General features: G+C 41.0%; 6 protein-coding genes and 1 long non-coding RNA gene across 7 annotated transcripts; 2 read left to right on the forward strand and 5 right to left on the reverse strand.

Annotated features, from left to right (window-relative positions):
* Window positions 1-604: 604 nt before the first annotated feature.
* LOC103975981 (protein RADIALIS-like 3) lies at window positions 605-1,951 on the reverse strand. Its single transcript, XM_009391140.3, has 2 exons — window positions 1,145-1,951; window positions 605-845 (listed from the first exon to the last, which is right to left on the reverse strand). The coding sequence occupies exons 1-2, from the start codon at window positions 1,377-1,379 to the stop codon at window positions 841-843; spliced, it is 240 nt and encodes a 79-aa protein (XP_009389415.2). The 5' UTR covers window positions 1,380-1,951; the 3' UTR covers window positions 605-840.
* A 1,059-nt stretch (window positions 1,952-3,010) lies between these two features.
* LOC103976366 (SNF1-related protein kinase regulatory subunit gamma-1-like) lies at window positions 3,011-4,786 on the reverse strand. The gene is made up of 6 exons (XM_009391560.2): window positions 4,517-4,786; window positions 4,337-4,426; window positions 4,029-4,190; window positions 3,856-3,938; window positions 3,595-3,786; window positions 3,011-3,508 (listed from the first exon to the last, which is right to left on the reverse strand). The coding sequence occupies exons 1-6, from the start codon at window positions 4,784-4,786 to the stop codon at window positions 3,124-3,126; spliced, it is 1,182 nt and encodes a 393-aa protein (XP_009389835.2). The 3' UTR covers window positions 3,011-3,123.
* Window positions 4,787-5,392: 606 nt separating this feature from the next.
* LOC135601351 (uncharacterized) lies at window positions 5,393-8,592 on the forward strand. Its single transcript, XR_010483651.1, has 6 exons — window positions 5,393-5,693; window positions 7,230-7,327; window positions 7,576-7,636; window positions 7,767-7,930; window positions 8,134-8,188; window positions 8,260-8,592. It is a non-coding gene; the product is annotated as an uncharacterized LOC135601351 (long non-coding RNA).
* Window positions 8,593-12,513: 3,921 nt separating this feature from the next.
* LOC103975979 (eukaryotic translation initiation factor 3 subunit D) lies at window positions 12,514-14,631 on the reverse strand. The gene has a single exon (XM_009391139.3). It carries the CDS (start codon window positions 14,556-14,558, stop codon window positions 12,780-12,782), a length of 1,779 nt encoding a protein of 592 aa, XP_009389414.2. The 5' UTR covers window positions 14,559-14,631; the 3' UTR covers window positions 12,514-12,779.
* A 2,611-nt stretch (window positions 14,632-17,242) lies between these two features.
* LOC103975978 (60S ribosomal protein L18a-like) lies at window positions 17,243-19,188 on the reverse strand. Its single transcript, NM_001378000.1, is given in 4 exon segments — window positions 17,243-17,858; window positions 18,700-18,763; window positions 18,860-18,975; window positions 19,154-19,188. Coding segments are annotated over 4 exon segments (537 nt in total). The 5' UTR covers window positions 19,169-19,188; the 3' UTR covers window positions 17,243-17,516.
* A 306-nt stretch (window positions 19,189-19,494) lies between these two features.
* Window positions 19,495-23,407, forward strand: LOC135601377 (uncharacterized). The gene is made up of 7 exons (XM_065094192.1): window positions 19,495-19,854; window positions 19,947-20,031; window positions 21,101-21,209; window positions 21,304-21,392; window positions 21,479-21,543; window positions 21,645-21,723; window positions 23,018-23,407. Exons 1-7 carry the CDS (start codon window positions 19,616-19,618, stop codon window positions 23,153-23,155), a joined length of 804 nt encoding a protein of 267 aa, XP_064950264.1. The 5' UTR covers window positions 19,495-19,615; the 3' UTR covers window positions 23,156-23,407.
* A 581-nt stretch (window positions 23,408-23,988) lies between these two features.
* On the reverse strand, window positions 23,989-25,120 carry LOC135601393 (fasciclin-like arabinogalactan protein 9). Its single transcript, XM_065094193.1, has one exon. It carries the CDS (start codon window positions 24,999-25,001, stop codon window positions 24,270-24,272), a length of 732 nt encoding a protein of 243 aa, XP_064950265.1. The 5' UTR covers window positions 25,002-25,120; the 3' UTR covers window positions 23,989-24,269.
* Between the last annotated feature and the right edge of the window lie 348 nt (window positions 25,121-25,468).

Below are 25,468 nucleotides of genomic sequence, written 5' to 3' on the forward strand. Positions count from 1 at the left end.
ACAAGAGATGCTGTTTGCCAGTGGGCAAGGACAATAATTGCTACAAATTCGTTGTATTTATTCTTACTGTTCCTCCTCCTGATTGAGATATATTAATTACATCACTGTCAAATATATTTTAATCCTACTGTTTGGTGAATTTGGACTCCTCTATATTTGTTATGTTTATTATTGCTATTCCATGAATGAGTCAAAGTGGAAATTAAGCATCATTCTGATACGACAGCTTAAAATCTATTTATTTAGACATGTGGGACAGTTTCATAATATATCTCCATCGATATCTCACCAACACCCAAATCTGGAGTTTTTGTGATCTTAATATCATATGGTAATCATCTCAATTGTAGCTATAAAGATTAAATTCGATTTGAACAGGGGAACCAACATCATATATTAGTCTTCTTCCTTCCGAGAAGGTGTTTAGACGGCACTTATCTGCTTAATCATGTTATTTCTTCACCTGCTCATATTCCATATCGCATATGGGGACTTATAAACTCTGTTTATATTCTTTTTGGGGAGTAATGACCATAAACTTACGACCTTCTTTTGATAAGGATTTGTTTGTGATTAGAGCTGAAGTAGCAGAGAGTTGCAGTGGTTGCTAAAGAGAATTATATTGAGCTTAAGTTTAAGTACAGTAAACAAGGCATCTTTACGTCTGCCTGCGATATATGTACAACACAGATTCACAGGAAGAGAAACAGAAGTCTTTTGAGCTCAGTGATGTCTGATATTTCTGTCTGGTTCTTCTGGCTGATGATATACGGTAGACTGCTGCCTGTAATATTCCATGCATAGGTAATGAATTCTTTATACTTCACTCCGGTTGACACTTCAGCCTGCCAAAAAAGGGGAAGAATTTTTAGATGATACAGTTCGAATTTGCTTGATGATAGCTACCAAATTCCATTCTAGAGAACTAAGTTCATGAAGCTTTCACGAGCAGATTGGAGGTCTTATTGTCAAAAGGATAGCAACACTGGATGGGAGTGAAACGCGTTACTGAGATGCCAAAAGGCATCCTAAAGTTCGCTTGGAGAACGGCAGACAACAACCCATGATATCAACATTTCCTAAAAGTGAATGCAACCTTAGGAGAACGCAGGAGTAGGAAAGGGTAAGTGAGAAGGAAGAGTACCCCTGTTGCCGGCCGAGTGGTAATTGGCGCGAGGCATTTGTCCCGTCTCGATGCGAAGGAGGTCCTCCACGAGCAGCTGGTAGTGCTGCTTCACTTCCTGCTCGGACTTCCCGCCGACGGCGCGCGCCACCTTGTGCCAGCGGTCGGGCGTGTCCTTGTCGTACTCCACCAGGGCCATCTCGAACACCTTGTTCTGCTTCGGCGTCCAGGCGGAGCTCAACGAACAGGACGCCATCTCTAAACAGAACAATAGAAGTCGGCTCTAATGCTAATGGATCACTTGTCGCCTTCTGAAAACTGTGCTGCTGCTACGGAGAGGAAGTCGTCGTGGTCTGATCTTTATAAGCTGTGCTGCGGTGGGGTGTGCACAGTTGTGAATGATATTTCCATGGGGTAGGAAATCAAAGGCAGAACAGGCGATCACTGGATTGGGGAAGAGAATAAGGCAGTGATTTGATGGGTGGGAGAATCACACCGTTCTCGTAAAGCCATGGAGTTATTTACAAATCTTTATCTGAGCCTTCCTCCTCACAAATCTTCTTTTTCTTATCCCATGCCATATGCTGAAACATCTCAGTGGATATTCGTTCTTCTACCCGCAAGAACACATCGACTCCAGAGCACGTAAAGCTGCGAGCCAAAAGCATAAGAGAGAAACTTTGTTCGTGAGGGTAACAGATGTGACAACAATATCACCAGTCTGGTGATTCCTCCGTTTGCTTTAGAGCAAGTTGCGTCGGAGAACCTCAATCTTGGGGAATTAGGATGATGTTTGATGCTTTCCCTCTGCAAGTTGATCCATGTGTGATACTGTTGCAGATTCAGCAGGGTAGCTCTGGAGGGTGCAGTAGAGCCAAAAGGGAGAGGAACTATCAGAGATTCCAAAGGCTTTCTGCCATTTGCAAAAGCATGAACCCACTTGGGACATCAAAATAAAGGAAACAAATCTGCTAGTCTCCTGTGACTCCGGAGTGGAGAGGTCAAGCCCACCATTCGTCAACTCTCACAGTCGCATCTTGTGACCGTAACAGGACTCCACTCCACCAGGATCTTAACCTCTACCCAACCCTGCATTGGTTCTTCAGTTCTTTACTGTGGAAGATTAAGATCCATGAAACCGACAGGTCCCCCCCATGCAGGAACCCATACTTCCAGAAAGTGGTCCGGGAGATACTGATTCCTGCTGATAATAAGAATAATATCACTATTTTCTATGATGCCCACCTCCAGAAAGTAATGACTGGATTCCTTCCCTTTCCACGATCACAGGTTGGTCGGCATGGATTTCAGCTATGGTGCTGCTTGGTTTGCAAGTTGACTGCTTCCATGGCAATCTTGGTATCGATCTCAGCGGAATACGTTCACATCACCAGATTCCAGGATTCACAGGCAGGGGAGAAAGCCAGCCAGGCGAAGCTGCTGCATCACCTGGGGGGGTGTGGAAGATTAAGCGCGGGGATGATTAGTTTATGGAGCCACACGAAGCTCCGGCCGTGAAAGGAATTCCTGTTGTCTGCTGAAGTAGAATTCATCCTCAAGCCCCGCAAAGACCAGCGGTCGATCAGACGACCTTTTTGAGGGAATCTCGCGGGAAAGAGGCTTTCCCGGGGTCAAAGATATGCCGCTGCTCTCGAGCTTTACACCAGAGAGACTTAAAAGTTCTTCCATTACCAGGCTGTTCTTTGCTGACATGATCACATTTAACAGAAAAATAAAAAGAATAAACATATGAATAATCATTTTATTCCTGATAATGCATTTATTAACGTAAGATGATTAGCTTTTGTTACCACCATAATGCTTCCTTTTATATATTTTAGACAGTGAAAGAAAAGCTTTCCAGCTGTTTTACATGAGATTTCCGGCTTGCAAATCCGTGGATTTGCCAGTGGTTGCAATCCAATTTCACGATCGGATGTTATTGCAGCTTCGGCAGTAAAGAATGAAGAGACTCTGACAAATATTGGTAGTGCACGCTTTCACCGGTTCCGAATCATCACTCCGTCGTTCACGTGGCAGCCAACCTGATTTAGCACCGACGTGAAGAAGCCGCCTCCGTCGACTCTCGCATCCATCGATGGCGGAGAAAACGGCAGGATGACGTCCCTGAGCGTCACCATGCCCTCGAGTCGCCCAGCATCGCCGACCAAAAAGCCGCTCTCCCTCATCGAAGCGGCCATGATCTCCATGGTTTTCTTGAGGCTGTCGGACTTCCGGAGTACTGCTGGGTTGCTCAACCGAAGAAACCTCGCGTTCTTCATCCTTAGAAGACCAGCTGGGGGAGCCTCCGTTTCTGTGTATCGATTTCTGCTCTGTTCACTCGCAGCATATCGAACCTTAATGAATTCTTCGACTGCAAACGTCCTGCAAGAGTCCTGAACTTTAATTACCAGCTTTCTTCTTCTGAGCAGTGAACAACTATTTTGTCTCAGGGGAGATCATCAACTTACTTCCTGCGGATGAACAAGGAATCGTCCTCCAAAAGGAGATAAATATCCGATCGCCTCACACATCCGAGCAGCGTTCCAGACCTTCGATCCACCACCAGCACTCCATCAAGTTGCTTATCCCACAGTACGTGCACGGCATCTGCTAAACTTTGATCCGAGAAGACCGAAACGACTCCAGCAGCATTCATCAACCTACGACAGCAACATTAAGTTAGTTCACGTCGCTTTGGTACATTGCTATGGTAGCATTGTGTTGACTACCGGTATTCTGAGAGGGATTTCTCTGCAATCTCATCAAACCATTCGAGTCCACTCGACTGAAGAAGCAACTGAATCACTGCATGCTAGAAAACAATGAATACATATTATTTTCAGAACGCGGATATCTGAAACATATACTCAACAAGTGTAGTGACTCACATACGATTGATTACCTGAGTAATAAACCCAACTATGCTAGAGTTGGATGACTCGATGACTGGTATGACATTTAACTTGTGATGCTTTGTGAAAAGCAGCAGCACATGAAAGAGTGTGTCATCCTCATGGGCAGGGAAGAAGGGTTCCCATAAGAATGACTTGGTCAGCTCTATGATCTGCATGAAATAGTTTTTAGGTACACACGCTGCACATTTGATGCTCGTTCAAACAAATATACACATATTTATCGAAGACAATTGACTGTCAAGATTTGTACAAGAGAATGCTTTGATTTTTTTTCCTTTAGAGAACAAAAGAATACCTTAGTCTGTCCGATCTGATAGTACTTCTCTAGCGTATCAAAGAACCCATGGTTGCCTTCCTTTGATGCAGCTCTCGCTTTGTCAATTTCCTGGTAACATACGCATGTATACGAAAGGAACCTAATATGTTCTTCTTCCTCTGTGATTTAGAGGCTCAAAACGACACTACGATCACTCACCTCAAGCGACCATAAAACCATACTCGAGAACTCGATGAAGCCAATATCTCGATCCATAGACTTCTTGGACGCAGAATCTGCTGGATCAATGATCGCCGCGCCGGATACATTGTTCTCATACAGCAACCGGATTGCATGCGCCACGCAGTCGTCAAATTTTACCTCCAAAACTGTGATAACATTAACATACCACACTGGTGATTCCTCCAACCTATTCGTCAAACAAAGCTTTAGAAAGAAAGCCGAAACCGGATCAATAGCATCAGCCATTTTGCTCGGATTAAGACACGGATTCTTAGATACTGTCATCTTCCCTCTTCTTCAAATACTAGTGTTTCCATTAAACATGTGAAGGATGCAAGGAAGACGAAGGGCATGCAAGCGCACCTGGCACGGAACCACGAATACCAGGGATGGCAGTGATAGGAATGTGATCGAAAAAGGACTGCAGCACAGAGCCGGAGTCTTCTTTTCGATCGCTGTCGCCGTCTCCTCTTGCTCCTGGAGGCATGGCCTCTCCCTTCCTTCCGACCACCGCCGAAGTGCTTCATGTTATCACTTCCACAGCCCCTCGGATCCAAAACACATCCGTGTGTGCGCGTTGGTGCAGCCCGGCACTATCGCCGAAGCCATTAACGTGGCGGGTGGCGCAACAGCATCAGGTCCTGCACGCATGCTTCTTCCAACACGTGTCACGAACTCGCGTGTTTGGCTCCCCTTAAAGACCCAATATTGACCCATCCATTACGATTTCCAGGACAACTAATCTCCGCCGTTGATTTGACTCAAGATTAGAACTCATTCCTTCCTCTCTTGTACAAATCGAATGATTTATTATTCTAACAGAGAATTCAGATGCGGATGAAAGCAGCGGATCAAACAAAAGCCGGTCTCAACGCATGACGTGTGCCCCAGCAGAAGCAGAGGCGGTGGTTGATGGGATGGGCGTCTCCTCATCCTGGCTCAGAGGCGGAGGCCGTCGCCGCGTGGGGCCGTCCGGCTCCTGATAGGAGGGCCGCTATCCTAGCGGACTCGATCAGATACGCGTCATCCGACGTCATTCGTATTCCCCTTCTCTCTCCCTCGTTCTCGTGGAAGCTGAGATCAAGCAGAAGACGAAGAAGAAGACGAAGAATGCAAGAGAAGGAAGACATTTTTGATATCCTTCTCCGCAGGGGTAAATCCCGAGCTTATTTATTTGATTTGGTCATCGGATCTCGTTTTTCCTTTTTTTCTCGTAATTTGTTTCGGAAGAGGAATCATGACATCTCACTTTGTTCCAATCGTGTCATGATGCCGGAACCTGGGTTTTGTCAGCCCTAATCGATCCGACGCTGGCTTCTTTTTTATCGGCATCGCCCATTATTAGATTGATTTCTTGTTCAAACTCAAGAAAGAGATTTTGTTTCGATGGATTTGGATGTGAATTTGTACGATTTGATTTAAGGTTTCCATCCATTCTGTCGAAGTTCGCACTGATTTAGAGGTTTGGGGATTCTGGTCCCTGAAATGCTGAATGCTATAGCCATGACGGTGATTCGTGGACATCGCGATGAACTTTCTTGACGCACTTATTATTGGAGTGTTTTTATGTATTACTCAAGAAATAGAATGATTTATAAGGCTAGATGGATTACTATTATTATATAGCCATGTTAGTTTATATCTTTTTTCCTACATATGCAATGCATATGCTTTCTTCATTCATAGGCATGCCTTTTAATTCAATGAGCGTGACTGCTTAATTTTGTCTCACATTAGAAGTGAGAGGATAACAGTGATCGCATCCAATATTAATGAGTCTATCATCATTAATGTTGCTTAAGCATTTTGAGCAGCCTTTTAATTAATTGGTCCCATGTGTATTGGATAAGTATTCTTATGAGGTCGCTTCAATGAAACTTGCATATTCATGCAAATATTGATGTTACTTGTGAAGCGCATTGAGTTGGTAGCTAAGAGCTTATAGTTCATTGTAGTTGTCCTTTCTTTTGTTTGTTCTTTCTATAGATGATCCCTACATTTAATTCTTACCTTTCCTTTGGAATCAATGAATGTGATGTCTTGATTTAGCCTCACTATGTGGTTGTCTTTTCTTTTGTTTCTTTTTTCTATGGATGATCCCCACATTTAATTTTTACTTTGTCTTTGGAATCAGTGAGTGTGATATCTTGATTTAGTCTCACATCGAAAAGTGAAAAAATGAATATAATAATATCTAATGCTTCATCATCCTACTACCTTAAACTTGTGATTAAGTATTTTGGATCATTGGTTTAAGTTAACGGTTGGTAAGAGCTGTGACTTCCCCATGCAAAGAATCCCATGTCGAATTTGCATTCCTTGATGACGTGACAAATTTTTGACATTTGTTCAATTTGTTGCCATGTTAAGAAGAATGTGATTTATAAAGTTAAGCCAATGAACAAGTGTATGAGAGTAATACTTGGTGTCAGATATTTTTGCTATCCATGGATTCTACTTATAATTACTACTAAATGACATTTATCTGAAAGACACTTTGATTGGCTATATATATTATGCATGTTGTTTTTTAATTCCTCCTGATGCATTAACTTTTGTCCCCGGCGTGGTTCTGGTAATCTTTTCCCTGTTATTCTCCTTTCTACTGATTTTGTCTTGTGAGTCTTCAAGTCATCGTTTCTAGCTACTTTCATCATCACAATTTATTTGCTTGCCTATTCTGTTGCAGCTTCTTAAGATTCATCAGAGCTCATCATGTCGGACATGGATGTCAATGGACATATGAACCAAAACGCGGAGACTGCCGTGCCATCATCTCAGGAGGAGGTGATATTTAAACTTATACTTTTTTTTTATAAATTTCTATTACATCAAATGATGTACATGACGTTCACACGTGGATTCGAACTTGAAACCTCCATATGTCTCAACAAAGACAACTTGCACCATTTATTTATTCCTTCCTTCCATTTTAAGCACTCGCTAATGGTATTCAAATTATATATGCACAGCTTTTAAGAATGTCTTGACGAAGATTTATCAGCTCGTGATTATGTATAATTAACTTTTTGCAGGAGGAAGCAATCAAGAAAAAAGATGGAGGAATTTTACCCAAAAAAACCAGTCACATCCAAGGTAATCGGAACCATTTCTGTTGCAAGTTTCATTACTGTTCTAAATATTCTTTCTTAAGCGTGCTGAACGTTGTAAAAGTGGAAACAAATACTACGGTAGGACCATGAACTGGCTTACTTTGATTCATCAGGCTGGGCTTTAGGGAAGGTATCATTATCAGCTCATACAAAACTATTTCGAGCTAAGACGCCATGAGGCCACTTCCTCTGGTTCGACTAGATTGTGAAATTACAGCAGGGGGAACTTGCTCATAAGCCCAAAGAATCCCTTGAGGCACTCCGACCAAAGTTTCAGGTATGCCTTCCTCTCCTTGTCCCTGTGTAGTCTCACACCAGTCTGTTATCTGCTCCCACATTTGTATGCCTTCCTCTCCTTGTCCACTTTATCTTCGCAAGTGCCATGCAAACCTGCTTTTGTTTGTAATGTGTTTACAGTGTGCATACAGTCAAAAAAGTTACTTCATAATTGATTTTGTGTCTTTTCTTTTTTTTTTTTAGCCCACGCCACATCTGCAAGTACATTCTACAGCCTATGCACACTCTGATAGCAAAGGTACGGTCAGTTGTTTGGCTTCTGTTCTTCAGAAACCAGTTAATGTCATCTCTTTCTTTTTCAACCTGTAGAGGGAGGAAGTGCTACTTCAGAGGATACCTAGGATGACAATGTTAACGATCAGTGATTTCATGTTGCCAATTCCGTCGACCTTGTCTCTCGACAGCTACCTTCTTCCTGTATGAGAAAAGAAGTTTGAGATCATTTTCAGATTCCACAAATAAAGAACGAGGGTGGTTTTGTATTTGTACGAAAGGTTACCATTGTGACATAATTTTGTAGTGCACAAATAGATGCTTCTTTATGCTATAATTATCATCTATTATGATGATAGATTTTGATTGTCCGATATATCAAAGGTTTCAAAACCAATTTGGTTCAATATTCCAAGGTTTCAAAACTAATTTGGGTTTAATATTCGAACATGAGCTTTGGTGTTCTAAAGTAACTTGACGTTTAGGACTCTTGCAAAATTATGTTGGTATATACCCAACAAATGTTCTTTCATTAAGTGGATTTTAGAGGTTTGGAAATATGTTCCACCATAATTTAGTTTGTATACTCTAATTGTTGAACTCTTTGGATTTGGATTAGGTCGGAAGATCCTCCAGAAACAATTTGAGAATGAGTGAGTAAATTCAAAAGAGATTTTTTTTCAACCATGATCGTGGTCTACGCATGATTATCCTTTCGTATGATCCAAATATTCTTATTCTAGCATCAATATGTTAGGGAATATTATGATTTCTTATACTAGAATAGTGAAGGATTCGAAAAATTAAGGACTATTTTAAAATAATTTTTGACAAAGTAACGTAGCTAAGAGGATCTTATAGTAATTTTTGGTAACTAACTAGAATAAATGGACACTAATTCATTGGGCAAATACACAAAATCATCAAACGTCACTCGGATCTAAAAAGTCAATCGAAACATTCAAGCAGTGTGTTGGGTTAATAAAATAGGTATTGTATCAAGTTGATTAGGAAGAGCCATTGGATCATCCACATGCTCAATTGTGGGGTATATACGTATGTTGGTAGTGTAGTACTGCTTACAAACATCAACTCATTTGTCCCCGTCGTTCTCTTTTCTCCCAAACACTTTTTGACTTCCGTAAATGCAATTAGCTTCGAATGGAATTGCACAAGCATTCACATGGACTACCACTCCAACAGAAACCCAATCCACACATCATTCCCATGCAACAAGTCACGTCAGCAGCAAACTCCTCAGCTAAAAAGCAGCAAGTTCTTCATCCATAGATACGATATACATCGAGACGTATTCCAATTTTGATATGTACTGATGGTACAATAAAATTATCAAAAATAACTTCATTTAAAAAAAAAAAAAAAAATTGAATCAGAGTTTTTAAATTTATATATTTTATCATTAAAAAATAATGAGACTCTACAAGCGATGTATATCAGTTTGATATATTTATCGGATCCAATCCTAAAAATTATCTCATGACATAATATACTAATGCACCATATGTTTTTGGTGCATTGATGTGATGATGATCGTAGTTTAATCATTGTAAACCACATGTCCGAGATGACTCGTGATGCAAGGACGATTATGATATATATTAGTGCAAAGCACGAAGAATGTTAAACCTTCTATTTTCATCATTAATTTACTTCTGTGTATCATAAGATTGATCACTATACTACTATTAATCGTAAGATTCTTCATAATATGACAGTTGTGAATACGATAAACCATGTAAGCTCTGTTGCATCTGTTCAAAATCATCCATTATTTTCTCCTCCCCTTTTTGTGTATAAACTTTTGACTAATACCTCATTGAACTCTATAATCTAAATCTTGAGTGACATGTGTAAATTATTGTTCCTCGATCCACACACCACCCTCAAAATTGTATAGACAAGACCATCAACTCCTTGGTGTCATCGCTATCGATCAAGTCACTACTGTCCATATCATTGTTATATCTCTAGATCGAGCGAGCCGTTAAATATGATTAAGAAAATATCTCTCATTGTTATATCTCTAGACCAAGCGAGCCGTTAAATATGATTAAGAAGATATCTCATCACTCGACTCGATTCTTTCCGATGATTCAACTGATGCTAGCATCTGAACTCTTGATCGGTAACAATCGAAATTAATAGATATCATGTGGCGATGGTCCACATGCTAATCCCCTTTCGGATCGGATCAGTTGGTATCATTTGTGCCAAATGGTACAGTTCAATACGTTACAATCTAAGTCATAGAGCAAACCAGTGAACATAAACAAGCATTGTCTCATAGCTATAACGGAGATTAAAAGATTCAGGCATAATCATCAACGGAGATTAAAAGATTCAGGCATTATCATCAGGCATTAAGTAGAGCAAACGAGCAAAAAGTGAAGAAGAATTTTAACAGAGAAAAAAAAAATGGCAACCGTACCAAAGAACTAGCAACCTTTGAAGAGCAATCGGAGCATAATCATCACATTCCCTATCGATGATGCATCATTACAGTATCAGACTAAAAGATGCAAAGGTCAGATGATGCACACTATACCAACAGCAAGCAGCAGGGCAAACAATCCGGATGCAGCAGCACTACCTACTCCACAAGTTAAAATAGCTGGAACAGTGTATTAGAGTGAATAACATTAAAATATCCTCTTTTTCTTGGGAAGGACCAGTGAGAAGATAATACGCCAATCTTCACCTTGGAGAATAGGAAATGACATAAGTATCATGTAATATTGTCTGATGTGAACTTGTAAATTATCAGACAAACCAGCTTAACTAAAGTATCATCACTCCTTATTGGGCTCTTTTAAACGTCACATACTATATATATCAGACACTGTTTAAGATAACACACGCAACCATAAAAGCTGGTTAAATCAACAAAGTTTCTTCAAACAACTACAGTTCACTAAAGCTAATCAAATAAAGGAATTGTGCATGTGTTATTGATCCTTGGAGCAAAATGAAAGTTTTATTCGATGCAAAAAGCCAGTTGTGTTCATAATGTCATTAATTGCATGTAGTGATGTCTATAACGAAGCAATGATTTTAACATTGAGGATATCCTTCTGCTTAGTTTCTCCATTTACCACTCCAACTGTAGAGAGGAAACATATAAGAACAGAGGAAAGACAAAGAAGATACAAAAAACAAATAATAAATGCCAGGTAATAGAAATGTCAAATCCACTTTGTTTTACAAACAAATGGAAAAATTCTGATTCTGGAGTCCTCGAGCGAGACAAATATTTTTTTAGTTGTGGCAACTAAACCATCATATTGTGATTTGTTCTATATTCTAATATGGTAAACATTGTCTATTCAAAGGATTTCAAGTGTTACTCAGTATTGAACATTGTCTCATCATTGCGGGTCATGAAAAGATGAGGATATTGTGGACGATGAACAAAATAAAGGTTTGACTTATGTTTGTACATAACTTCTTTGGTTAAATTATAAATAAAATCTAAAACTGAAAACACATATATAGCTAGGTTTCGCTTTGGCCGCAAAAAGGTACAGAATCAAACCAAACTGCAACCATCTTTTTTGAATTTCCACAGACCAAACTGTCTTTCTTAAGGTCAAAAACAAATCCAAACAGCATTTTTAAATTTGCTTTGGTTTGGTAGGTTAGACCATGAGATGAAATAATATGTTGTATCGAGGGGGAATCTTGCGAGAAGTATTGGCAATCTGCTGTACACACTCTTCTTCAAAATGGAGATAAGAACTTCTAATATAACCTTAACTGGGTATTCCAAATTACAAAGAAAATGAAAAAGAAGCAAACAATTTTTCTTACCTAAAGCATACGGTTTGATCAAACAAATTTAGCTGGCTTCCTTAATAGACTAAAATAGCAAGAAGTTAATTCATTATATCCGGGACTTATATCCCAACACAAACAGGACACCGAACACATTGTCCGTTACTCTTTTATCAGCAAAAGGAACAGCTATAATGTTTAAGTCCTTCAAAAGTCCTTAAACAGAACATGATGATCACCCCAATAAAACAAATATGGTTATCAAGATCTCTAATAAAAAAGATAACAAGAAGATCTCCCCAACAATTGTTAGAATAACAACATTAAACTAGTGAAATCATATCTCACAAATCATATATTTCATTGTGATTTACACATCATCTTCATGAAGTTCAAAAAAAAGATGCATCATGTGGGAGATGTGTGAGAAGAAAAGTAATCAGACCATAAATGTACCAATAATCAGGCTGACTCAAAGTTAATCCAAACTTATCAGTTTTAGAATAGCAATGTGTACAAGAACCAACAAATACATGCCACAAGCAATGACAGCAGACATCCGTTTGTATATCGAATTATTGAAAATAAGCTTGATATAACAGCAAATGTTCAGTCAACGATAGAACAAACAAGCATTCTGGCCAAAAATTATCCATAATGTAAACAACAACACTTCTTAAACCTTTCAGCCTACTAATCAAGCATGCAAAAAAGAAAAAATCTCACAAGTTCAAATTTTGAAGATAGAGAACAACATAGTCCTCACGATCTAATTGTTATTTATGACGAAGATGAAAAATATAGATGAAGAATGCAAGTACCCTTCAGACCACAGAAGCATCAGTATCCTTCTCACCCTCTGCTGCTCCAGCTGCAGCATTGGCCTCTGCTTCCGCTACTTCATCCACAGCATTTGCTGTGGCATCTTTCTCGGCAGGTGGCTGCACCTGCTCCTCCTCTGGCAGTGGCTCCTCCACATATTCATTCTCAAATGCATCCGGCGGCACCTCATATATCCTTACCTGAGGCTTTGCTGGATCCTTCACAAGCACATATTTTCCCTCGTTAAGCTTCATGCAAAGGTCCACGATCGATTTCACAATCCCCCACATGTTAGAGGTATTAAGGTTGATCTGAGCAGCAAAATCTTTCAGCTTGTAGCCAATGACACTCAAAATAACATGGTTGAAGTGATCCCGGGGATGGACTCTGGAGACATAGCCCAGTTTCATCAAATCAGCGCCCGCAAGGAGGGCTTGAGCTGTCCACTTGGCCAGCTTGTTGGCGTTGTTTTTGAGTTCGGTAGCAAGAACTGCTCCCCTCTGCGTCTCAAGTTTCTGCCTCCAGTCTACCCCAGAATATTTTGGATCGAACTCGTTGAGGGCGTTAAGGGTCATGAAGGTTTGCTGTCCCTTGACCTCAGTCACACTGTGCACCTCACATCTTGCAACGAGATGAGTGTTCTCGTCCAGCTTCCAACGGCGGTATCGGTAGGCAACGGAGGCGACCTCCTCGCCTTCAGAAGCAAACGGGTTGGGCTCATCAAAGGTAACCTTGTTGCCATCACGTACAAGGACCTGCTGGGAGAAGTTCTGGTTGATGTAAGTGGCCTCCATGGCGAGGGAGTACGCCGAGTTGATGTCCTCCTTGGCCTCGGGTAGCGGATCCTGCGAGGTCTCGTTGACGGAGAGGAGGTCGAGTTGAGACCCGTCGCGCTTGTCAAAGAAAAGCTTGTTGCCAACCCGCTGGATGACAATGTCCCAAGAGGACACGGAACGCGGGGCGCACATGAGGGCAGAGAGGATGGCGTCGGTGGCGAAAACGGTGGCCTTGTCGTCGGCGGCGAGGCGGCGGATGACCGGGTCGTCGGTGGTGGTGATCTTGAAGAAGTTGCGGGACTTGAAGCGCTCCAGACGGCGCTCGTTCTTGGGGTTAACGCGATCGAAGTTGCGGTCGTAGAATTCGAGCGCGCCACAGATGAGGAGGTCCTCCGGCGGATCTGGAACAGCGAAGGAAAGCTTGGAGAAGGTGGAGAAGGGGATCTGGTCGAGCATGGTCCATTCCGGCTGGATATCGACGGAGGATTTTTGGTTGGGGGTGTCGCGACGAGAGCCGGCAAAGCCGGGACCGCCGGCATACGCGGAGCGGCGGTGCATATTGTAGAGACGGTCGCGGCGGGCGCGCTCCTTCTCGGCCTCGCGCTTCTTGGCCTCGACCTCCTCGTCGCGACGCTGCGGCAGCTGTGGGCGCTGCTGGAAGCGCCAGCGGGGGCCGAACTTGGGGCGAGGAGGAGGCTTGCCGTCTACGAGGCGGAAGGAGGAGTCATCTGCGGCGGCGCCGGAAAGGGCGGACGACTCATCGAGCGCGAAGTCGAAGACGGCGTCGCGGGTGCCACCGGCAGATCGGGAGGCGTTCGCGCTAAAGTTGGGGTTACGGCTCCAGTCGGCAACGCGGCCGAGCTTCTCGGAGCGTGAGAAAGGGGCGAAGGGTATGTTAGCCGGGTGGGCGGCGCCGTCCTGCTTGACGAGGAGAGGCCCGGCGGGCGTCTCCGGCGGACCCCAGCCGTCAGGGTTGAAGGGGACATTCCCCACGTCGAAGCCCATCTACACTCTAGGGTTTCCGATGCGGTCCGCGGTGGTGAGCCGAACAAGACAACACAAGGTTGATTGTTTAGGTTCCCTATTCACGGCCTTATAAAGGCATCGCTTTAGGGATCGCGATTATCTGTTGATGGTTTCGGATTCAGCGTCAGTTGGTGACGGTTTGATCTTAATCCAACGGTCGGATGGCCACCCGCAAAACGTAAACAGCCCATTGGGCCGGTCTAAGTACTCCTATGGGCCGGCCGAAATCAAACGAGTTCTAGGTTTACTTGCAGTCGCATATTTGTCAGGTCTACAAGTTCTGCAAACAGTTCTTTAGCGGAAGATGATGCAGTTGCATCTTTGTTTAACTTAATTAATGCACATATCAAGTATTCAACTTGACCTTTGTCAAAGATCGTTGGTGCAGAAAATCCAGCTCTTGTATCAGCAGCAGAGCAAATTTTTGGTGCTGGTGGAAAGAGGCTGCTACCAGCTTTAGTTTTCCTGGTGTCAAGGGCCACTGCTCAAATATTTGGTGTCAAGTCATCATCTCATTTGCTTTCTGCAGTAATCTATGGTTGGAACACCATGGAAGATTTATTCATTTAATGCTTAAAACAGGGAATTGACTGTAGAACACCGACGTTTAGCAGAGATAATCGAGATGATTCATACTACAAGTTTAATCCATGATGATGTGCTAGAATATTCTCTCTCTATTTAGACAAGAGAAGGTTTTCGGCTTTCCCCTAAAAAAATGTTTCATAGAATATTCTCTCCTTATCTCATACAAAAAATTATTTTTAACACAATAATCGAGATCAAAATTATTTCATAGAATATTTTTGTCTGAGATTTTCGGCTTCCATCTTAGGGATACTTCTTTCCGTTGCAACCCACGTGAGATATCTCAATCATCATTCGTAGGAAAAAAAAAATGATACCTCAGTCTTATGAATCGACAGGATTAGAATAACAATTATAGTTCATGTGATAATTTCTTTTCAGAAACATACAATGAGACGCGAGGGGCTGTAACAGCGGGAGATTTCATGTTTGCACAATCTAGAGAAAATGGAAGTTATAAAGCTCACAAGTATGCCAGGCAGATTTCACTAATTATTTGTTAGCTACGAACAAAGATCATGATTTCTTGGGAAGTTGCTATCTCGCCGCAGGCTATAAAGGATTCGGCCGACTATGAGATTAAGCAAGCATCAAGGCTCTTCAACAGTGACCTTATTCTTGAGTATTTGCAGCTTTAACCGCAGCAAGCTCAAGATCTAGGTGAACATATGTTTTGAATAGCGAAGAACATCGGCATCTATTTCCAGGTAGTTGATGAAGAGAAATTATCTAATCCGAGTTCAGCCAAGATAGTTTGTTGGCCACCACGATTAAATCGACTCTCAAGTGTGCCGAGGGCTCCGTAGAGCCAGGGGCAGAGATGGCCATCGAGAAGCAGATATGCCTACCTGAGAGACTGAAGACTCGATATGCATGTATTCTTTGATCAATAAAATATTATTATTATTATTCGACATGCTGTTGAAGACGAGAGAGAAGGCAACAATAAAACAAGAAAAGAAAACCAGAAACCCAGTAAGAACTGGACTCCAAGAAAGGTACCACTAGGAAGCAAACCAATAACAAGGAAACAATCCAATGGAAGAACAATGACGACCAAATTACGATATGACCATATCGAGCTACAAAAGAATTCATACTAAAACGGCACGTCCAAGCCAAAGATCCAAGGACTTCAGTCTCAAAAATCCACATCCTCATACAACGTTATGAAACAGATCAAAATTGATTTGCTGGTAAAACAAAACAGTGGCGACTGACAACAGCATAAAAATGGCATTTATCAAGTAACAAGCACATTAAATTGATAATTAGATGTAGGCACGTGCATTTGCCATTAACCACAAGAGAAGGTAAATGGAACTTAATGCAAACAGCATAATGCCAATTGATTTAGGCAACAGGGAAAAAAAGGAAACCAAACAAGTCTTGGTAACCTCGGCAAAGTTGCCCTACAAAACTGAATCATTAGTTTCTTTACGATTATATTCATTAAATGTAAGCGATGTGGTTTGGCCATAACTGGAAATCAGTCAGTTAAATTTGCAAGATAAAACTAGCAAACTGAATTCTAAAATATGAAGTTTCCAATAGTAGTAATGCAAACCCAAATATTGAAGCACAAAAATTATAGTTAATGAATAAAAATAAAATTAAAATAGGTGTTCTAAACCAACCATACAGAAGGAAAAAAAATAATACAAAAGTTTAATCACAATGTTAAATTTCTAGCAGTTGTTCTCGAAACCATCATATAATCATACATTAGTATGCTAGAAAAAGCTCAGTAATTCCCAGAGCAGGGGCTACCAGAGTACCATGCAAACAGTTCAGCCTAACTATAGATTTTAATTAAATAATAAAATAAATCAGTTCAAACTTCACAGAAAGATACATATGTTGATTTGCAATCCAGGATAAAAACAATAATTCAGGAAATCCTCAATGGAAGGAGCTTGTGTCATGCAATATAAAAGATCAAACAGAGCAGATGTTCTTGGGAAGTGCTCAATGTAAAAACAAAGACAAATGAGTTATTGAAGAACACCTCACTAAACCACCAAATGATCAGCTACTCTGTTTGCTCAGCAAACATCATAATACAAATATGCACCTTGCAGTACCACTTTATCAAACATGTTTCTCATTCAAAGTTTAGTCTACATCCTTGTGCTCATAACCTCAACTTTTTCAATCATCCATTTACTAAAACTAATACACCATCCATCAAATTCAGTTTATGTAAAACATATCAAAAAGCGCATGTAGCAATCTCAAACAGTTCAGTGAGTGGCTATGAAAAGCACCATTAAATGCAACATTGAAATCATGTAAGCATCCACATCTTATGCTACTAGAGATTCAAAAAAAAGCAAACGCCGAATGAAGCTACATAAATAAGTTTGGCCTCGATGCCTTATATGTGGTTTTCAACTTCCTGGTTGGAGGCCTAACCTTCTTAAACACCAGAGGAAACTTGATTTTTGAGTCATGGAACTGCTTAGTACTCTCCCTCTTGCAAAGCTTAGACGGAATTGTAGCTGTTTTAATTATTTGAATACAGTGATGCCTTACTCGATGACGAGAGGCCATCTCATTATACATCTGCTCAACAGCACCATTGAGAGTGGTATCACGGTATTCCTTGTACATGTTGTGATAGCCTGTTCTGCTCTGGTATCGTAACCAGATGCCATAATTCTTGATCTTGGTGGGTTTACGCTCAAAGATCTGAATTTGCATAGGTACACCGGTAAAGAGTAGGAAACAATAATGATTAAATAATTAGCCAACACTGAAAGACAAGCAACATATAAAGTCACCAAACTAAATTTCTTGCTCAAAAACCCTATAATCAAGAAATTTACTAAGGCTTATACAAGCAGATAAATGGCGAACAACAAGGATTTGACCTAATAGCTTAATATAGCATGCAAATTTCCAGTAATTAACAAATTTGCTTATTAGTAAGGTAGGACACATGAGACAAGGAACCACTTGACAAGGCAACATGTCATATTAAATGTAACAAATTTGGGTTTAGCTTATGCTTTCAAGCTTTAAAATCTAGATAACAGATACAATAGCAACACGAACAAACTGGCAATGTGGCATCTTTCTTATCTAAATATACAAGATACAGATGCACCTGTACTCATGCCAAACGTTCAAATAAACAAAGAATCACTAATATCTCAAAGCAGACAAATTCTAGTATCAACTATACTGACTGAATGGTAGAAAAGACCAGTACCCACATAACTGACTGTTAAAGAACTTTTTCTCTCTCCAAAGCCCTCTGCATCCATGGGAATAGACCGGTCTCCTAGAGAGAAGTATTTATGTACTTATATCCTCGGATAAATCTTTACTAACTTGTAAGGCATTTTGGTTCTCTACTCACTGATTCTCGCATTACAATGATGAAGTAAATATTTCATCTCGCCATACCCCCAATAGTAGAAAAGGAGCATATTTCACACAAAGGACAAAATCTCATACAAAATCAGCATCAATATAAGGAGCACTATACATTCAAGGAAAGAACGGAGAAAAGGCAAAAGAAATAAACCTCGTTGATTGCCAGCACTTGTCCATTGCTCTTCTTAACCTTCTTAAGCTTCCTCAAGAAGTACCTACATTACATGGAAGTAGCTACAATATGAGAAAAATGCTGCTCGATAAATCGAAAAAGGTTTGGATCTACAGCAGGTATAAACTTCGTGTCCCACCAAAACTTGGATTTGGCGCGGACCTCGTTCGTTGCCCACAGTTTCATCCGGTAGATCTTCGGGTGCTCATCGACAGCCGTAGGGAGCGCCCTCCCGACCACTTGATACTGATGGAACTGCAAACAACCATCAAATAGACGATCAAACAAAGAATCCCACCCAATTCTCAGATCCACGACACTCGAAACGCCAAGAACGTAACAGGCATCGACGAGGAGTAAAAGATGAGAATCAAGCATAAACAGACTCGGATCGAAGAGAAATGTATGCCGAACAGAGGATTCGAAGACTCACCCTAAAGGCTACCATGTCGAAGCGTCGGCGGCTGAATAGCTTCATCAACGAAAGAAAAAGGCTTATTTATAGAGATCCACTGAACCCTAACGAACTGGGCGACCATTGAACCGGACGAGTTAGTTTTGGGGCTCTTGTTAGGTAAACTGGGCCGGGCCAACTAGTTTTGGGGCTACTCTATCATAATAATCGGTACGAACAACTCTAGAATATACAAAATAGAAAATTAAAATAAATAAATTCAAAATAAAATAAAATAAACGATTAATATAATACTTATGTGAATGATGAAATAAATAATAGTTTGGCCAATTTACATTTAACAGCCCGACGACGTTCGAGTGATGCAGTCTGCCGACTTTGAGGTTTAGGTTTAGGAGGGTAAATACGTTACATCCTTACCTGTTCTCACTCCGAGGTGCGAGAGACGACCGAACGGTCCGATAACGGTAGAAACATCGGATGGGCGGCGGCGGAGCATCGACCGAGACGGCGAACCCCAAGCCCTCGCCCCTCAACCCCAACTGGGCGCAGCTTCAGCAGAAGCTCAAGTCCCGCCGTCCCCCTAAACCCTCCCATTCCGCCGACCCCGGCGCCAGAACCCTAGCGCCATCCGTGTTGGGAAAGCGCAAGGAGAGAGCAGAGCCCGCGCCGGAGGCATCTCCATCCGCTTTTCTCTCTCCGACCTCCACTGACTGCAGGTTTTCTTCCTCCTGTCGCTGTTCGAAGAAACATGGTGTCTTTTGCTCTTGCTCTCGGAATTGTTTGTTACGTCCGCTTCCTCGAATTGCAGCCTGACGGATGCACTGGCTATGGACTGTGAGATGGTCGGCGTGAGCATCGAGGGGAGTAAGAGCGCTGTTGGAAGGGTCACGCTGGTGCTTAATCTTTACTCTTTGCTTTCTGTCCATTTTTTTTCCTATTTTTGTTTGATTGCTTAGATGACTCCGCCTAGAAGTTCCATGAATTTGATATTAAATAAGGAATCGTGACTTGCAGATAATGACATCATGATGAGTTGATAAACAAAATGTAGATCAGAAATAACTAAGTAATTCTGTAGGATTTCATATCTCAAACAACAATCAAGTTCATTTGACCTGATTCTTCAAATTATTTATGACATAACTCAATGAAAGAATGACTATATATTGCTCTTTCTACTTACAAAGATGATCTTCGGTGAGCAAGTAAGCATAGGAGAGCTCAAACTTTTCCAATGGTCAAATTAATACCATAATACTAAAACACAAGCAAGAGCTATCAAACATAAAATATATACAACAAGATCAACATTATGTTTTCCCTAGTTACTTGAGTAGGCTATATGGAATCTTGTTGAACTTTGACAAGGTCAGTGTCACTGGATAATTTCCTCCCTTGGCAAATATAATCTTATTTGATCTAACTTGCATCCTGGTACATATATAAATTTACTGATAAAGATATAAGTTCAAAAGTTTAGTGAAAATTGCGGATTACCCACTTGTTTTTGAGCTTTATTTGCAATCTGCTTGTTGTTTGAGAAGCATGACTTGGTTCACTAGAGTCTCCTTCCATTTGTTATTCAACCTTGCCATTACCCACCTCACAAAAAAAGAAAAAACAAAACAAAAGACAAAAATATACTCTCCATGTTTTCTGGAAACTTTGCCCTTTTAAAACAAGAGTATGTTTATCCTTTTTGACATACATTTAGTAATAAGACGTGTGAAAAAACAAATGAATAGGTGGACAAAGTGATACATTTCTGTGGGTAAAGTGCAGACGTACCTAAGCATAGGTGAGTAATATGTGATTTTCCAAGAAAAATTATGTCACACCAATGTACAGTTGTACATAAGTGCTGTGTTGAATATACCACTTTTTCTACATGGATTTTTGATCTGCCATTATAGTCTCAGAATTGTATTTCATATATAATTATTCTGCTCTGTTCTGTGATAGGTGAATTCATGGGGTAATGTAGTATATGATGAATATGTTCGTCCAATAGAGCGTATTGTTGACTTCCGTACCAAGATCAGTGGCATCCGGCCCAGAAACATGAGAAAAGGTTTGTGTCTAACTATTATGTCTGTTTGCATAGCTGTTCTGGAAGTGGATGAAACTGTCATTCCCTAACATTATTTTTTGTTTAATTATGGCAGCAAAGGAGTTTTGGGCTGTTCAAAAACAAGTGGCTGAATTGATTAAAGGACGAATACTCGTGGGCCATGCTTTGCACAATGACCTTAAGGTTGTGAACAATGTAGACTTGTAATTGTCTGTATTAATGTCATATTGTAGAAGGTGACAATCATATATATATATTTTCTTTTACAGGTGTTGTTATTGAGTCACCCAAAGAAGGACATAAGGGATACCTCAGAATACGAGCCCTTAAGAAGGTTTGGCTTATTTTGACTTCACAAACATTATCATTATGGAAAAGTACTTTGCAATTATGTTTCCAACAATCTCTTCTCTGAAAGAAGAATTATTATATTAGGGGTGGTCAAAAGAGGGCACTGAAGCATCTAGCAGCTGAAATTCTTGGTGCTAAGATCCAGGAAAATGTGCACTGTCCTGTGAGTATCAACTATGTTGATAGTTTTTGTAGTGTTTCAGTTTTATCAAGTTGAAATGATTTTTATTCTTCACAAGCTTGGTATAGTTCTAGTAGTTACATTCATCTGTTTAATTGTTTCTAGCTCACTCCGCTTGCCTCAGTGCTTGCAGTCATGCATTGTTGCATCTCTTAGCTTATTGCTTTCATGTACAGTTTCCTGCACCGCTGCATGAGATGATTTGGAATCAGTGCTTGCAATCAGCTTCTGTTGCTGCAAATTTTGATGATTTGGATTTTTTTGCTGATATCAACATACCATAGGATCACATTAGCTGTTATAAGTATCTGAACATTTAGATTGGTTACCATACCTCTGATACTATGAATTGCACGTTTGAGTAAAGCTAGTCACTTTAGGTATGAATTTCCGAAACAGGAACCATTAAGCTATGAGGTTGGGAATAGATCTTCCACTCAATAATTTTAGTCGAAATGGTTTTGGATGCAAGTTTGTTTATATCCTCATACCGAAAATTAGATATAAGATTTTTCTTTATATGGTGTACTTCATATATTAAAATATGAGTTTGTGATGTTTGTCTGATATCTATGATAGCTAAAATTTCATTTATAGTTGAAATGCATTAAAGCAAGATTCTTGTCTTGTACAACTAACATCTATGTTGTTCCCAAGCCAGATATTAATATTACAATCCAAAAAGACAAAATTGGTAATGGATCTAGTTCGTCTTATCTGATTGAGACTTGATCAAAAGTAAAATCTTATCTGAATCTAGCTCGATATACCCCTATGAATTATTGATCTAGCTACTTTCTTGACATTATTGTTTGCTTTGGGATCCCTCCCTGTCCTAGGATCTCAGACGTATTGTACAATCTTGCGTCGATTACTCCAGTTCCAGTTGGCTGTACCTGGTCTTTTGCTGGGTTAGGCGAATGGTGCTTAAAGATCACCATGGTGTTGAATCCTAGCTTTCTAGATGGCAGCTAGACAGTATGTCTATAATCAAACCTTGTTGACTGTTTTTTAACTTTTCACAAAGCTGTTGAATCTATCTATTTGCTAGATTCGTGCATTTTTTTATCTGTTATTATGAATTACCATTGTGGCTCCACTAAGAGCTCGTTAACATTCTGAGGACTAGGTTATTGTCATTCCCTTATGACACTCTTGGTAAGTTGATGAACAATCTTCGATGAGATTTCTATGTTAGCCTACGACGCATTTATGTACCTGAAAATTTGAGGCTTTTGTAAACTTAACTAATTTGAACTTTGTGAACTTTAACTAGATTGAGGATGCCCGAGCTGCAATGTTTATCTATAACAAATACAAGAAAGCCTGGGAGAAGAGCATGAAGAAAATTTTCATGTTCAAAGAAAAGCTCAACAAACGGAAGAAGAAACAGATGGAGGCAAAAAAAAGCTGATGTTCCAACAACCATTTAATGGAAAGAGAATTTGTTTTCTGCTCATCGGAGTCTCCACACCTGGCCTTATTCACATTCGAGCATGATCCTGAGCGCCATATAGTGCAGAATCAGTGATTGTAATTAACTAGATCTCAAACTTCAGAGTTTTGGTGAGAGTCTTGGAATCATATAAAAATGTGAATACCTGGAGATACATGTAGGTGAATCTGAGAAGAAATAGTTCTTCAAGGTGGATTTGTTGAGTACGTATGGCCAGTCTTCTTTTTTCACCTATTTGAAGTAGAGTGAATTATGTTTGTTGTGGTTGCCGCAGGCAACTCATCGAGTTCTTTTCATTTTATTACTTGTTTATTATTTTGTTGAGTATGTATCATCGATCAACATCACCAACTCATCGAAATTATGTCAGGGCATCCATCATTTTTGTTGAGTCGTCAACGTGATGCATATGAAGCTGACACAGCAGCTACAAAGAAAGCAACTGTGCACCAACAGCTGCCTCTTAGATTTTATTCCTTCCAATACTTTCCCCCAACTGACATAATTAGTTGATATCGGAATTAAAAAAATCACCGTATTTTAAAAGGTTCGATAAACAACCAAATTGTGTGTAAGATAATAAACTTCTGATAAAAATTGTGACTACTTACTTACAAATAAATATAAAAACGTAAATATTCTGTTTTAATGATTGATTGCGTTTCGGCTGTTGTCATTATATGAAATACTCAGCCAAATAACGTCCGACAAGTTCTAAACATGGGTTGGTTAGGCGTTATTTCGTTGAAATAGTTCTCGATAATTTACTACACAATAGCACAAAACAAAACTTAGCCAAGACTTACCTGAGACATTGTGTTCCATTGCATGATTGTTCATTGGATTTACAAGTAGTAGTCAGAATTAGTCTCAGGAATAATACAGCGGACGAAACAAGAACAGCATCAAGCACTAGATCACAAAAACAGAGAAGAAACCATAAGAAAAAAGTGAAAGGAAGATGTGGTGCAGGTACGTACAGTAACACCCGCTCATGGCACAGTGAGGGAAGAGCAAGAACGAATGGTTGGAATAGATGTAACAGAGCACTCTTACCACGTCCACTTCCACCTCAGAATAGATAACCGGCAATGGCTACAAGCCCTCCGCCCACAAGGAGGCTCCATCCGACACCCCTCCCATGCAAGCCAGCTCCGCTGGTCCCTTCCTCCGCGGCTGTCGAATTCCCAGACGGGCTCTTCCCACCGGCCGTCGGGGGCACCGACGCCGGCGGCTTTGGCCCGAAGAGGTCGTACGGCAACAGCACCTTGTCCAGCGAGTACACCGCCAGCTGCTGGGAGTCGTCGAAGATCTTTTTGGCGATGCGGGTGTGGACGATTCCCGTGGAGATGTTCACCTGCATGTTGCTGTCGGTGGTGACGTTGATGGTGTACGCCCCGTGGTTGCCGGACGCCTGGGTGCGCACCGGGTTGCTCGCCGTCTCGAACATGTCCAGGCTGTAGTAGCGCGGCAGGATGTGGTAGAGCACTAGCCCCACCTGGTCCTGCTGGACGAGGGTGTTGAGGGTGCCGGACTTGAGGCTCTTGAAGGCGGCGTCAGTGGGGGCGAAGATGGTGAAGGCGTTGGCCAGGTCGTTGAGCTCCTCGTTGATCTGGATGTCTACCTGGGTTTCGCGGAGGAGGTGGATGAAGGTGTTGTAGTTGGTGCCGTTGACGAGGACGGCGGTGATGTTGAGAGGCTCGGGTGCCGGCTCGGGGGCGGCCGGTTGGGCTCCGTCGAGGGGGGTGGTGAGGGCGAGCAATGCGGCTAAAGTCATCACCATGAGAAGCGGGCAAGTGGCCATGGCGGTGGTGATGTTGATGGTGGCGGTGGTGGAGGTGGAGGAGGAAGACCTTGCTTATTTATGGCTGGAAGCAAGAGTGCGGCAGGTGGTTGGAATGAGCTGGCTTTTGGAATCCAGTGGAGGAGGGAGTTCTGTAGTTCTCCAACCATTTAGATGTGCCATTTAGATGTATTGGAGGTAGAAATGGGTCCCTTTAGGGCCCCCCAATGAATCATCATGCTATTCATACATATGGATAAGCAATAACCGGTAGGAAAGGCGTCGTTCTCATTATATTTTCATTATATATGTGTGAAATTAAATGTTGTATATGAAAGTTTACCATTAGTAAAATGTCTTATATAAGTAAAAAAATATAGTATATGACTCGTTTATGTAGTATCAATTCTACCACAAAAATATGCTCAAATTAAATTATACAATTTATGTCAAAAGGATTAATAGAAATAATATTACATTTAAACATT

The sequence above is a fragment of the Musa acuminata genome, chromosome BXJ1-2, assembly GCF_036884655.1.
Source record: "Musa acuminata AAA Group cultivar baxijiao chromosome BXJ1-2, Cavendish_Baxijiao_AAA, whole genome shotgun sequence".
In the NCBI taxonomy this organism is placed as follows: domain Eukaryota; kingdom Viridiplantae; phylum Streptophyta; class Magnoliopsida; order Zingiberales; family Musaceae; genus Musa; species Musa acuminata.